At 42.4% G+C, this 11,901-nt stretch overlaps 1 protein-coding gene across 1 annotated transcript; it reads right to left on the reverse strand.

Moving 5' to 3' along the window:
* Positions 1–799: 799 nt before the first annotated feature.
* Positions 800–11,772, reverse strand: RIDA (reactive intermediate imine deaminase A). The gene is made up of 6 exons (XM_082236000.1): positions 11,605–11,772; positions 5,296–5,401; positions 4,401–4,455; positions 3,571–3,639; positions 2,685–2,740; positions 800–1,513 (listed from the first exon to the last, which is right to left on the reverse strand). The coding sequence occupies exons 1-6, from the start codon at positions 11,667–11,669 to the stop codon at positions 1,445–1,447; spliced, it is 420 nt and encodes a 139-aa protein (XP_082092126.1). The 5' UTR covers positions 11,670–11,772; the 3' UTR covers positions 800–1,444.
* Between the last annotated feature and the right edge of the window lie 129 nt (positions 11,773–11,901).

The following is an 11,901-nucleotide window of genomic DNA, read 5'->3' on the forward strand; positions in this document are numbered from 1 at the left end:
GCTGCAGGTGAGGTAGAAGGCAAGGATTCCTACAGAGTCATTTATACCCCACACCTCAGAGGCAAAGCAAGCTCACGCAGTCCTGGGAGGCCTGTTAAGGGGCTTTTTAAGATGGCAGATTTTTGTAACATACCATTAGCTTTTGAAAATGCTGAACAGTGTAGTGCTGTGACAGATAATTCTATCCTTCTACTCAGGCAATACTTCTATGTAAAAGCTTTAGTGTGGGGTATTCAGACCAATCACACTTCTAGGCACATACATAGTAAAATCTTTTGCCTACAACTTTCATAATGGCAGCACCAAGACACTCTTCTGTTGCCACCAGTACATACATTATTTTCCTGCCTCCAAATGGGTTCAGTCTGGTGAAGTCTTCAAAGCTGGATTGCATGGAAGGGACTATCCGCCCATTTAGTCTTCAGAGTTAAATAATTACAGGAAGAAAATAGTTCATTGCCATTTTTAATGCATTTGCCTCAGTACATGTACAAATTAAGAGCACATGTCCCATACTAAGTGCAGATAATATGGAGTGCTCAAAAAAGCTCCTTAAATTCTTCTCACACCTGTATTCCATGCTTGGTTTCTGTGACTGATTCCTACAGAGGTAATTTTTAAGGCTATAAATATATAATTTGGCTTGGAAGTGTCACTGTGAATGACCTAATTGCGATGCAGCGGTACCTACTTGGCCTTCACTGCTGCCTATTTCTATGTGGTATTTTTAGGAATAGAAGGTCCAATTTAAACACCCAAACACTCTTATTTGTGAATGAAGAAACAAGTCTAAATCTGATACTTTATTCAACTGGTTTATTATGTAACACCTCCCACAACCACAATGTTAATTAAAATTAGCTATTTTTGAAGGTAATGTTATTTAAAAACACAAAATACAAAACACCTCAAGAGATCCTCTCAGTATAAAATTGGCATCAACATTAGGTTGTTTAGTAAGTCAGATGGGGTCAGGACAGAAGTCCAAGACTATGTTTTTCAAAGTGGCTAAATCTAAAGATAACATCCACCTCCAATACCATATTCCGAAAGAATCCATCATAGTCTTTCCTTCAAACATTTTTACGGGTAGGGTTGCTTAACGTAGTGCATAGCAAGAATGCTATCTTGGCTTCTAAGCACTACAGAATGAATCTACGTTAATTTTTTCTATAAACTATTTCACAGTCTCCCTCAAAATACTACTTCAAGGGCCAAGATGTACCCAAGTATTCAGATCTTTAATGAGCTTCATATGCACCATATTTTGCAAGGGCTCAGAGCGTTTATGGCACAGTTGAAAGGGGATGCGGGAGGAGGATCTTTGCCAGAAGAATTCATGTAGGATCCCAGTCCTGAATTTGACTACATTATATGAAGCCAGTGTCAGAACTGAATCCCTACAGAAATCATTCCTGATCCTGTGGACCAAGAACAACTAAGTTTATAGTCGTGGTGGGGCATCTTGCAGAGGTCCAGTGATGGCAATAGCTTCAATTTCCACACGTGCACCCTGTAGGGAAGATAATAATAAATTTTATTTATACCCCGCCCTCCCTGGCCAGAGCCGGACTCAGGGCGGCTAACACCAGTAAAATTACAATAAAAACATAATAGATAAGAACCCACCAATTTAAAACAGGTTAAAATGCAATTTAAAATGCAGCCTCATTTTAAAAGTAGCCCATAGATCAAAACCGTTAGGGGAGGGAAATAAGGGTCAGACTGAGTCCAAACCAAAGGCCAGGCGGAACAGCTCTGTCTTGCAGGCCTTGCAAAAAGATGTCAAGTCCTGCAGGGCCCTAGTCTCTTGTTACAGAGTGTTCCACCAAGTCGGGGCCAGTACTGAAAAGGCCCTGGCCCTAGTTGAGACCAATCTAACCACCTTGCGACTTGGGACCTCCAAAGTGTTGTCATTTGTGGACCTTAAGGTCCTCTGCAGGGCATACCAGGAGAGACGGTCCCGTAGGTATGTGGGTCCTGGGCCGATGTCAAACAACTGCATTATAAAATCAGTGCAGGCATCTTCTGCACCTCACAGCTTTGTGTCCATTCCAATTTAATCCTCCGTAGACTCCAAGGGTCTATGTGCCAATGGTGGCTTCTGTGTAATAGAAAGCACTTCCACTTGCTGGAGGGGCCATGTATAAAATTTGCAGCCCTTCATGCCACGTAAAAGCTGTAAAAATGTGAGAGGTGCTGTTGTCTATGAGAATTCTATGCAAAGCTTAAATGTATACAAGCACTGCAGCCATTCACAACGACACCTGATAGTGCTATTATAAATGGTCACAAAGCATATCTTGAATACGTTAAGCTTTACATGGAATTGTCACACACAGTCTCTTAAGTTTCATGCTTGTTTGGCTCTAAACAATCCATTTAGGATTACACTTCATGTCTTCTAAACATGTGCTCTAGTCTATGAAAGCTAATGTTGCAATAAGTCTATTGGTCTTTAAGGTGCCAAAAGACTCTTAAACTGAAATCCTATATGCCCTTACTTGGGAGTAAACCCACTCAACTCAATGGGGCTTGCTTCTCAGTCATATCCTGCTCCTTTCTGTAAATTCTCAAAATTACTGGTAAGTTAAGTTTTTAAAGTCCTTGTGTCTAAATAATTTTAGCAGTTCTATCTGCAAGAAATCGTATAGAAGCTGTTTTGTAGAAATAGAACAACTTACTTTTGGCAGAGCAGCAACTTGGTAAGCGGCTCGGGCTGGAAAGTTGCACTTAAAGACTGAGTAGAATAGAAAAGACATTGCCATGATTATATTGACAACATGAAATACGGAGTTTTGCTTACATTTGCAGCAGCTTGCTGAGTTAGGTAAATAGATTCACCAATGATACAGCAGGCTATCTGTATTCTTGTACTATGCAACCACAGGAAGTAGAATCAGTATTAAGTTTTTAAGCCTTAAGGCAAGAAAAAGCTTACAGATATGTGGGAAATGCCAAGTGATGCCTTACAAGAAAGAGGAATTTTCAGTAATCAAGGAGCAGAGCACTGAAATCCCATAAAGCTCTTCATTTGACTTAACTAAAGCAAAATAAAAATATTTTGCATAATTTATACAGGTTGTATAATCCAGCTGTCCTTGAGAGAGGCTTTGTTTGTATGTCAAGGCCAGAGGTCAAATTCAGCCCTCCAGGCCCATAAACATTCTCACTAGGCCATAATTCCTCACCAGGCCCACTCTTTGCTGTCCTCTAGTGATAGTGCCTGGCTGGAATCCAACTATGTCCTACTCAAAGTAGACACATAGAAACTAGTGGAACTAAGTTATGTCCATGGGCCTAGCACTGGGTATAACCAATTACAAAAAAAGCAGCTCACAGACTGTTTTAACAAAAGGGCTCACAAGAGCATGAGCATTAAAAACAGAACAATTCTCTTTCCACCCCCCCCCCCAAAAAAATCTGGATTTTCTCATTCCATTCTGTGTCGCTCTTGTCAGCTGAAGCCATCTTGGTGGAGACCACATTGCTTCATGTTTTGTACAGGGCAAAACATTGTTGCTTGTACAGCTGGCGGTACACAAGCGTTAGAGCTGTAGCGATATTTACATTGCTTGTAGATTTCATTCACATCATCAAAGTCCTTCATGTCAGCCATCAGCACAGTAGTCTTCACCACTATACATGAGAAAATGGTATTTTAAACTCCATTCCCAATTATCAAGCTTTTAAAAACTATAACAACAATTTTTCAGCATGTGTTATGGTTTGAGCTGGTTGCTCCAGCTCAACCGCATGGCTCGTATCAGCCATTCTTGAGTTCCTATATCAGTAATTTAGGAACATTCACCACTTTGTACCTAAGCCAAGTTTTACTGCCTGTGCAACTTTTTCTGAAAAGCTCATGAATCTGACCTTTGGAGAGTTTGGAAGTGGGGAAGAAGGAAACTTTGGAAGGGCAGATTTTAAAGGTCTATGTTTCCAGCCTATATTTCTATGCTTTACTTTGTTGCTGCATATTTTGTGATTTTAAAATTCTGCTGGGATTTTTTCACCAAAGAGTACTTGCCCCAAACTTGGATCTTGGAACCCAGGAATTCTCCTTTTATACTTTGTTAAATAGTAACCAGGAAGTAGTTCAGATTGCTGGTACCTGTTAATTCAGAATTTCACATGAAGAATAAAGGTGACATAGTAAGAACTTTCAAAATCCTAAAACCCACCAAAATGGGGGCTCAGTAAGATGTTTGTATCAACCAGAATATTTTTTTGTAAAGGGACATGGGATGTCATGTAAATATGAGAAGAGGGAATGTTCTTGATTCCAACCCTGCAGATATTCACAGCATGTCTCTCACAAGGTAGAGACACTTCCTTTTCCTGTCTGATTCAAGGTAAGGTAATTCAGAAGTAACTCATTTAGCATAGCTTCTACTCACCATTGTCATAGTCACAGCCAGCATCTTTCAGAATTTCTCCAATATTGTGAAGGGCCTAAACACACAAAATGGGTTTGAGTCATTTATTTGGATTTGCACACCTCACCCCTAGGAGTCACAGCCGGTTACAACATATGCACCATTTAAAAACGTCATAAAACACAGGGTAGGAACCAGCAATTTATAATGACAAAATTCAGCAAAACGTTAAATCACCAAGGACCTCATCTAGAAAGAGTTGTGCTTACAAGTCAAGTCACAACCAGCCTACGTTCCATGAATTTCAATGAAACGTTGAATAAATAAATATATACTACCTGTTGCAATCAGCCTCCAGGCAGCATGCGAGTTAAATAGATAGAATAATAAAAACACCAATATAAATAAAATGCAACTGTTTTAAAAAAATTAATACAAATCACATAGAAATGTTTTTGGCAGCTGGTTGTCACACAGGGCCGATGTCAGACCATCTTTCTACACTGACTGGCAGTGGTTCTCTGGGATTTCAGACAGGGGCCTCTCCCAGCCCTGCGGAGGGGTGCTGGGGATTGTTCATAGCATGTTTTGCAGATGCTCTACCACTGAGCTATGGCCTTCCCCATTCCCAAAATAGGGGCCCAGAATGTGTGCTCCTACTCAGCACTGTAACCCAAAAGGGTCCTGAAAAGCGTGGGCACTCTCATCCAGTATCCCTCAGTGCAGGGCACCAAAATCTTCAATGGTCCCTGGCAGCTATGTGGTTAAGTGGGACCCAGCCCCCCCAGGACTGGACATGTTGAAACAGTACATCTGATCTTCTATTTTGAGCCTCGCAGACATGCCCTTAAGATTTAATTTATGCTACATGAATAATGACATCAAACTCATTGTCAGAATAATCAAGGTGTTTCACCTGTTTGGCTTGTTCCTTTGTTCCTCCAGGTACAAATTGTCCATTTGAGGGATCCAGGCCTAATTGCCCTGCGATATACATGGTCCTGTCTACCAACACTGCTTGGCTAAGGTTCAGTAGTAGAGCAAAACAGAGAGAGCGAGAGAACAAGAGAAAGAAAGATTTACTTTTTTGCTATCTTAAAGTATTTTATTTTGGTTTCCCAAAGATTTCCCATTCATAACTTAGACATGAGCTTGCTTGCTTGCTTGCTTGGTTTATTTACCGTATTTTTCGCTCCATAGGACGCACTTTTTCCCTCCTAAAAAGTAAGGGGGAAAGTCTGTGCGTCTTATGGAGCGAATGTGTGTTCCCTGGAGCCAAATCGCTGTTGTCTTGTGCCCCTGGGCTGCTCTTTGGGGGTGGGGGGAGGAGCCACGGTGCTCTGTCGGCAACCTCAGCTTTCCCCTGAAGCCCCGGCAATGTTTACAAGCAGCGGGAAGGCTGTGCGCTCCCGGGCTGCTCTTTGGGGGTGGGGGGAGGAGCCACGCGGCTCTGCCGGCCGCCTCTGCTTTCCCCTGAAGCCCGGACAAGGTTTGCAAGGTTTGCAAGCAGAGGGAAGATTGTGTGCTGCTGGGGTACTTTTTGGGGGTGGGGGGTGGGGAGCTACACTGCTCTGCCTGCAGACTTTGCTTTCCCCTGAAGTCCCGACAAGGTTTGCAAGCAGACGGAAGGCTGTGTGCTGCTGGGCTGCTCTTTGCGGGTGGGGGGAGGAGCCACACTGCTCTGCCTGCAGACGTTGCTTTCCCCTGAAGTCCCGACAAGGTTTGCAAGCAGACGGAAGGCTGTGTGTTCCTGGGCTGCTCTTTGGGGGTGGGGAGCAGCAAATTGCTGTCTCTCAGTGCCTCCTAATTCAACTGCAAAGGATTGCCTAACTGGATTCTGAGCTCCATTTGAAGTTTAAAAATAGTAAAGTTTGGGGATTTATTCAAGTAGCAGTTTTGCGGAAATAGTCATAAATACATGCAAAGCATCTCCACAAGCCAGTAATAGTAATTTCAGCTAAAACTGAGCAGGTATCTGGCTCAGGAACAGTTTAAACTGCACAGCTATAACCAGACATCCTGTGTGTGTGTGTGGACCATGTTCCTAGTAGCTAATCTTTACTGCTGAAAAGAGGCTCTGATATTCCACTCCAACTCTATAATTCATTATACAAATTCTTACAAGTACAGTCCACCTATACTAAACCAAAAACATTGTGTTCTCTTGGTATTGAATGGAAGCTATTTATTTGCCCTCTTTTCCTCCTCTGTTCTTTGCTCAGTCACTCCATTTTGAATCTTCCTTTCAAAACAACCATGCCTGTTTTGAGAAAACTTCAGAGATTTAGGAACTGGAGCACAATCATTTGATCTTTTTGCTGTTCTCCATACTCCAAGCACTTCTCATTTGCACAGCCCTGGTTTCTCTCCCTGACTATTAATATTCTTGATTAATAACAGTAAAATGCTCAAATTTTAGTTTTTGTGACTGCTGCCAATACTGACTTCCCAGTGATAATGAAAACAGCTACATTATAATGGAATGTGTCCTTTTTCCATTCTCATCATTATATACCGTGGCTCGCTTTAAAGCAGCAAAGTGGACAGGAGCCACACACACTTAGCTGTTTTAAATAGTTTAGTACAACATTTGAGTCAGATTTTTTTCCTTGTTTTCCTGCTCTAAAAACTTGGTGCGTCTTTTGGTCAGGAGCGTCCTATGGAGCGAAAAATACGGTATTTATGATGTTTGCATGCAGCTCCACAGCATAAATTTCTCGGGGTGGATTATAATGAACAAGTAAAAAAACAAAAAAACAATACAAAATAAAACAGAGCCATTAAACCCAAAGCAACATGAATTCAAAAAGAAAAGAAAACATGACCTCAAAGTTATAACATTTTGATTTAATTAAAAACCGTGAAGGACCAGTCTACATGAGTTATTGAAAATGTCTAAATGAACAGAAAGGTCTTCAACAAGTCGAGCTTGACTTCATCCTCAACATATAAGCATCAGTACATCTCAGTCTTCTGGGTGGTAGAAAGATCTTGCTCTTCGTTCTGTCCTGATGTTAGCTACAGTATTCTAAATTCTCATGTAATATAACTTTGATCAGCTGCTAAGAAATCCTGATCCAAAGGGAGAAAAAGCAAGGGGAGGGGGATTTTGAGTGGGAAAATGGTTTGAGGAAAGATGGATCTTCCCCCAATGCTCTGCTCAGGATTATAGCGTCTTGTGAACGCTTCCCATTAAATAATAATCTAAAAATCAGGCTACAGTTACACACAACTGCACATAACGTGTAGTTTTGACCCAAATGAAGTACTAGAAACTTGCAGGTTACACCTAAGCAGCCATAAAGCTCTCTTTCCAAATCAACTCATGATGCAATCTTAGGCACACCTTACTCAGCAGTAAGTCCCACTGAATTCAGTGAGACATACAGTGTTGGACAGAAGCCAAAGAAACTAATGGTAAGTAACAAAGTTATTTAACTAATAATCATAAAGATTCAGCAGGCACTTACATTGCAGACATTCAGCCACCAAACACAAAGGCTGTTCACTCAGGCCTTTGGACATTAGCATTGTTGCAGTTTACTCAAGGTTGCACTGCATGCTGTCTTGATTGAATCTGGTGTATTGTAGTACAGTGGTACCTCAGGTTAAGTACTTAATTCGTTCCGGAGGTCCGTACTTAACCTGAAACTGTTCCTAACCTGAAGCACCACTTTAGCTAATGGGGCCTCCTGCTGCCGCCGCACCGCCGGAGCACGATTTCTGTTCTCATCCTGAAGCAAAGTTCTTAACCTGAAGCACTATTTCTGGGTTAGTGGAGTCTGTAACCTGAAGCGTATGTAACCTGAGGTACCACTGTATTTTACAAGAACAATTGTGTTTTATGAAATGCTGTTGTTACTGGTACAGATATCATTGTATGCTGGACAGGATACAAACAGATTCATCAAGGTAGGTTTTGCTATAGGATGCTGGATCACACAGCTTTATGGCAGTCTGGGCATTTGTTACATGCCTGTTCAGTTGGTGCCAATAACCACTGCCACCTGGCAAACATCCAAGCAGAAAGCAGCAATCTGCCACTGATTATAAATGTGATTTCAAGTTCTCTTTTCCCCTTCTAAGGCTTAAAAGTTTCTTCTTTGGTGGAACCAGTGCAGTTGCAAATATTCTAATCTAATGCACTGCTGGTCATTCCAATTCCTACACCAATTCTAAGAACACTCAGGCCGAGTTCAGAGAACCATATCACCACACTTTTTCAGTCAGAGTGACAGAAATCCATGAACCACCACAACATTATCTGCGAGTTTCAGTATACGATGGACACCCAAGAAATTCTGCAAAAATCCTGTTAGCAGAAACTGAACTAGCAGTGGAGCTAGAAACAGTGAGCCAGACCTTTGCTTTCACTCACCTCAACAGTTCTTGTCACAGCAGAGCAAATGCTAAGTTACTGAAAGCTACCTTTAAACCTCAAAATACACCAATTAAAATGGCTACTCTGGAAATTTAGGCAGTGTTGTTAATCATTCCCTTGTAGTTTTTTAAAAAGTGCTTAACTACTTTGTTTCAGCACAAATTTAATGCTCAAGGACACCGCCCTCCATGTTCCCTTAACATGCAACTCAGTGAACACTGGCCTCTCCTAAATACATGGTGCGCTAGCCAACTAATTTGGAACAGCAGATTGCAACACTCAATTATAAATGGGAACACCTTCAAACAAGCTAAAATGATGCAAGCCTAGCCTGGGACCAACCTTTCTGCTGTTCGGGGCAGAACATTAAAAATTAGACTAATGGTTACAAGTTGGTAAACAAAGCCAAGTGCATGCCACAAAAGGATAAAAATCCCTTCCGTTGATGAGCACATGGGGTTGAGCTTTTCCCCCCTAAGAACTTTAGAAGTCCCCCCTCCTTGTGCCTTAAATATTCTTCTACTTTCTACCCATTACCGCTGCTCAGCATTGTTCAGCATATGTAGATGAAACCAGCCATTAAATGTAGAGCGCTCCTATTCAGGGTTCTACAGTGTTTTCCAAGGAGCGTTCAATTTCTCTCCACACCCCTCCCAACAAACAGCTTTTCCCCAGTAGGTCAGCATTCCATGCTCACTGACCATATCCAGGCCACAACCAGACCATGACATGCACCCCCCACCCACTTGCAACCTCCTTCTTTGGCGATCACTCGTAGCCGAGTAAGATTGTCTTCCATGAACATGGTTTTAATGGTGAGTCCGTAAGTGACTGTGGAGGCCAGTTCTGGATCCACACGTCCTTCCACAGTGGGGACATAGGTTTCCAGGCGGGAGTTGATCATGGGTTTGCCAAAAGTGCCGCCTTCTTAGGATGTTTCTCCCTTGCGTCCTGAGTTCGAGCGTCTTCAAAGCCCATGACCCCTTTGGTAAAGGGTGTTCTCCAATTGGAGCGCTCACAAGCCAGTGTTTCCCAGTTGTCAGTGTTTATACTACATTTTTTTCGATTTGCCTTGAGAGAGTCTTTAAACCTCTTTTGTTGACCAGCAGCATTACACTTTCCATTTTTAAGATCAGATGCAACCTTGTTGCCACTGTGTGTTACAGGGGAAGGACGCCTTCATCTGGGTCTGGATTCAGATATGGACCCAAACCTATTATTGATGGCAGACTACAACCTAGGAACAGGACCACCTCAGAGTATGTACATTATGAACATGACATGTCTACAACTGGTATCTTGCTTGATGCAAGAGAATAGCTTTACTTGCAGATGCTGAGGTATGTGAAGAACAGAAACTACAAACCAAGAAACCAAAGCTGACCTCAGCTCTTATTATTGGGGACGAAAATATCTTTTGCAATATTGAGGTCTCATTAAAGATTATTAACATGCCTTCTTCAGGTATATCAGCTTACTCCAGACTTGGCCTTGAAGAGAGACTCCTTGGCCTTTTTCATTTTACACTAATTAAACTTTTAGTCTAGCTAGCTTCTTCGTTAATGATTAAAAAGTGCAGTAATGGCAAACCAGCTCTTACTCAGTGGACAGATTACTACGACAGCTTAGCTTAGGACAGCATTTTCCATTTGAGGAGTTCAATAAACTTTACATATATTCAGATTTTGATGACAACCTGTCTCTGGTTGCCTTATGAATAAATTTGAAATGTATTAAAGTTCTTCACATCCTTATTAAAAATTGAAAGGATTAGTAGCTCCCTCATCCCTCAACAGGGAGGTGGTTAAAAAAAAGAAAAGAATGCCAGACTGAGGCGTCACCCTGAGGGAAATTTTCCAGAGCATAGAAAAAGCTATCATCATGCATTTTTACAGGTTGGTAAAAGGAAGTAATATTTTTAGTTAAAGATGACGCTCTACCCAGGACTACAACTGAAGTATTGAACTCAGTGAATAATAATAATAATTTATAATTTATACCCCGCCCATCTGGGGTATTCACATATGTGAATATAATACTTTCAACCAATTACTTTTTTGGCTGAACTCAGGTTTTTTTGAAGTATTACTCCTTTATACAAGCAATTGATTGATCTGGCTGTAAACATGCAGATATTATGTTATTATTATCATTAAGTACATCTCCTCTCACATTTTGGGGCACAGCAACTTAACACAATGCACTTAAGAACACTGGAAATTGCCTAATACCAAGACAGACTATTTGTCTGGCTACTCCAAGTGACAGTGGCTCTCTGGGTTTCAGGCTACAGGCCATTCCCATCACCTGATATCTGCAGCAGAGATTGAGCCTGGGTCCTTCTGCATACAATGCACGAAGCAGGACCCTTCTAGCAACTGGTACCCTGCCTTTGGCCATTAAGGCAGAGCATAGCCATCATGGCCAGTAGCCATTAGTAAGCCTTATCCATTAATCCATCTCATCCAAGGATTTCCATTGTTTTACCACGAGCTGAGTGAAGAAGTGCTTTCTTCCAAACATACAGCAGCCCTTTCCAGATCTGGGGCGATTTGAAGCTCTTTGCCTTACTTCCTGAATTTTTCACACGCTTGCAGAGCCTAGCAAACCCCCCCCCCCCAGCAACTAACCACTGTATTCAGAGACACATGATGCCTCTCTCTGCTCCTGGAATATTTAGCCATAGTGACTAGTGGCCATTCTTGATTCCTCCAGCGGTTTCCTTGGAAACCTCCCCCCCCCGCCCGCTTCCTTTTCTAAAGCTGCTGGCATCTGCCCATCTTGTGGCAGCGAGTCCCGCAGGTGAACTGCAGTCCACGTACAGAGGAGGAACGCTGCCCTTACCTGTAAGGGCCCATGGCAGCCGGAGCCTTCGCGGTGCTGATGATCTTCTTCACTAAGGCGGCCATGGCAGCAACAAGCAGCAGCTCCTCGCTCAACGGACCGCTGGATGAACGAAGCCGGCGGCTCTTTGCGCTTGAACTTTAACCGACTCCCACTCCGCCCCCTCCCCCCAAAAGCCAACGGCGGCCCCGCCTCCCACTTAGCAACTTAAGGCCCCGCCCCCAGCTCTAAAACCACGCGGGTTTTTTTTAAAATACGGTGTTTTAAGTCCCTCGCCGCCCACCGTACAGCCTCCTG

Source organism: Podarcis vaucheri (genome assembly GCF_965113315.1).
Source record: "Podarcis vaucheri genome assembly, chromosome: 8".
Lineage (NCBI taxonomy): Eukaryota > Metazoa > Chordata > Lepidosauria > Squamata > Lacertidae > Podarcis > Podarcis vaucheri.

What these genes read in the sequence shown, in the direction of transcription:
- RIDA (XM_082236000.1), bottom strand. Translation starts at nt 11,669, where the DNA reads ATGGCCGCCTTAGTGAAGAAGATCATCAGCACCGCGAAGGCTCCGGCT. An exon ending in GCTGCCATGGGCCCTTACAG is followed by an intron (nt 5,402 to 11,604) that starts GTAAGGGCAGCG and finishes ACTGAACCTTAG; the next exon opens with CCAAGCAGTGTTGGTAGACA. An exon ending in TGGCTGTGACTATGACAATG is followed by an intron (nt 3,640 to 4,400) that starts GTGAGTAGAAGC and finishes TCTCATGTATAG; the next exon opens with TGGTGAAGACTACTGTGCTG.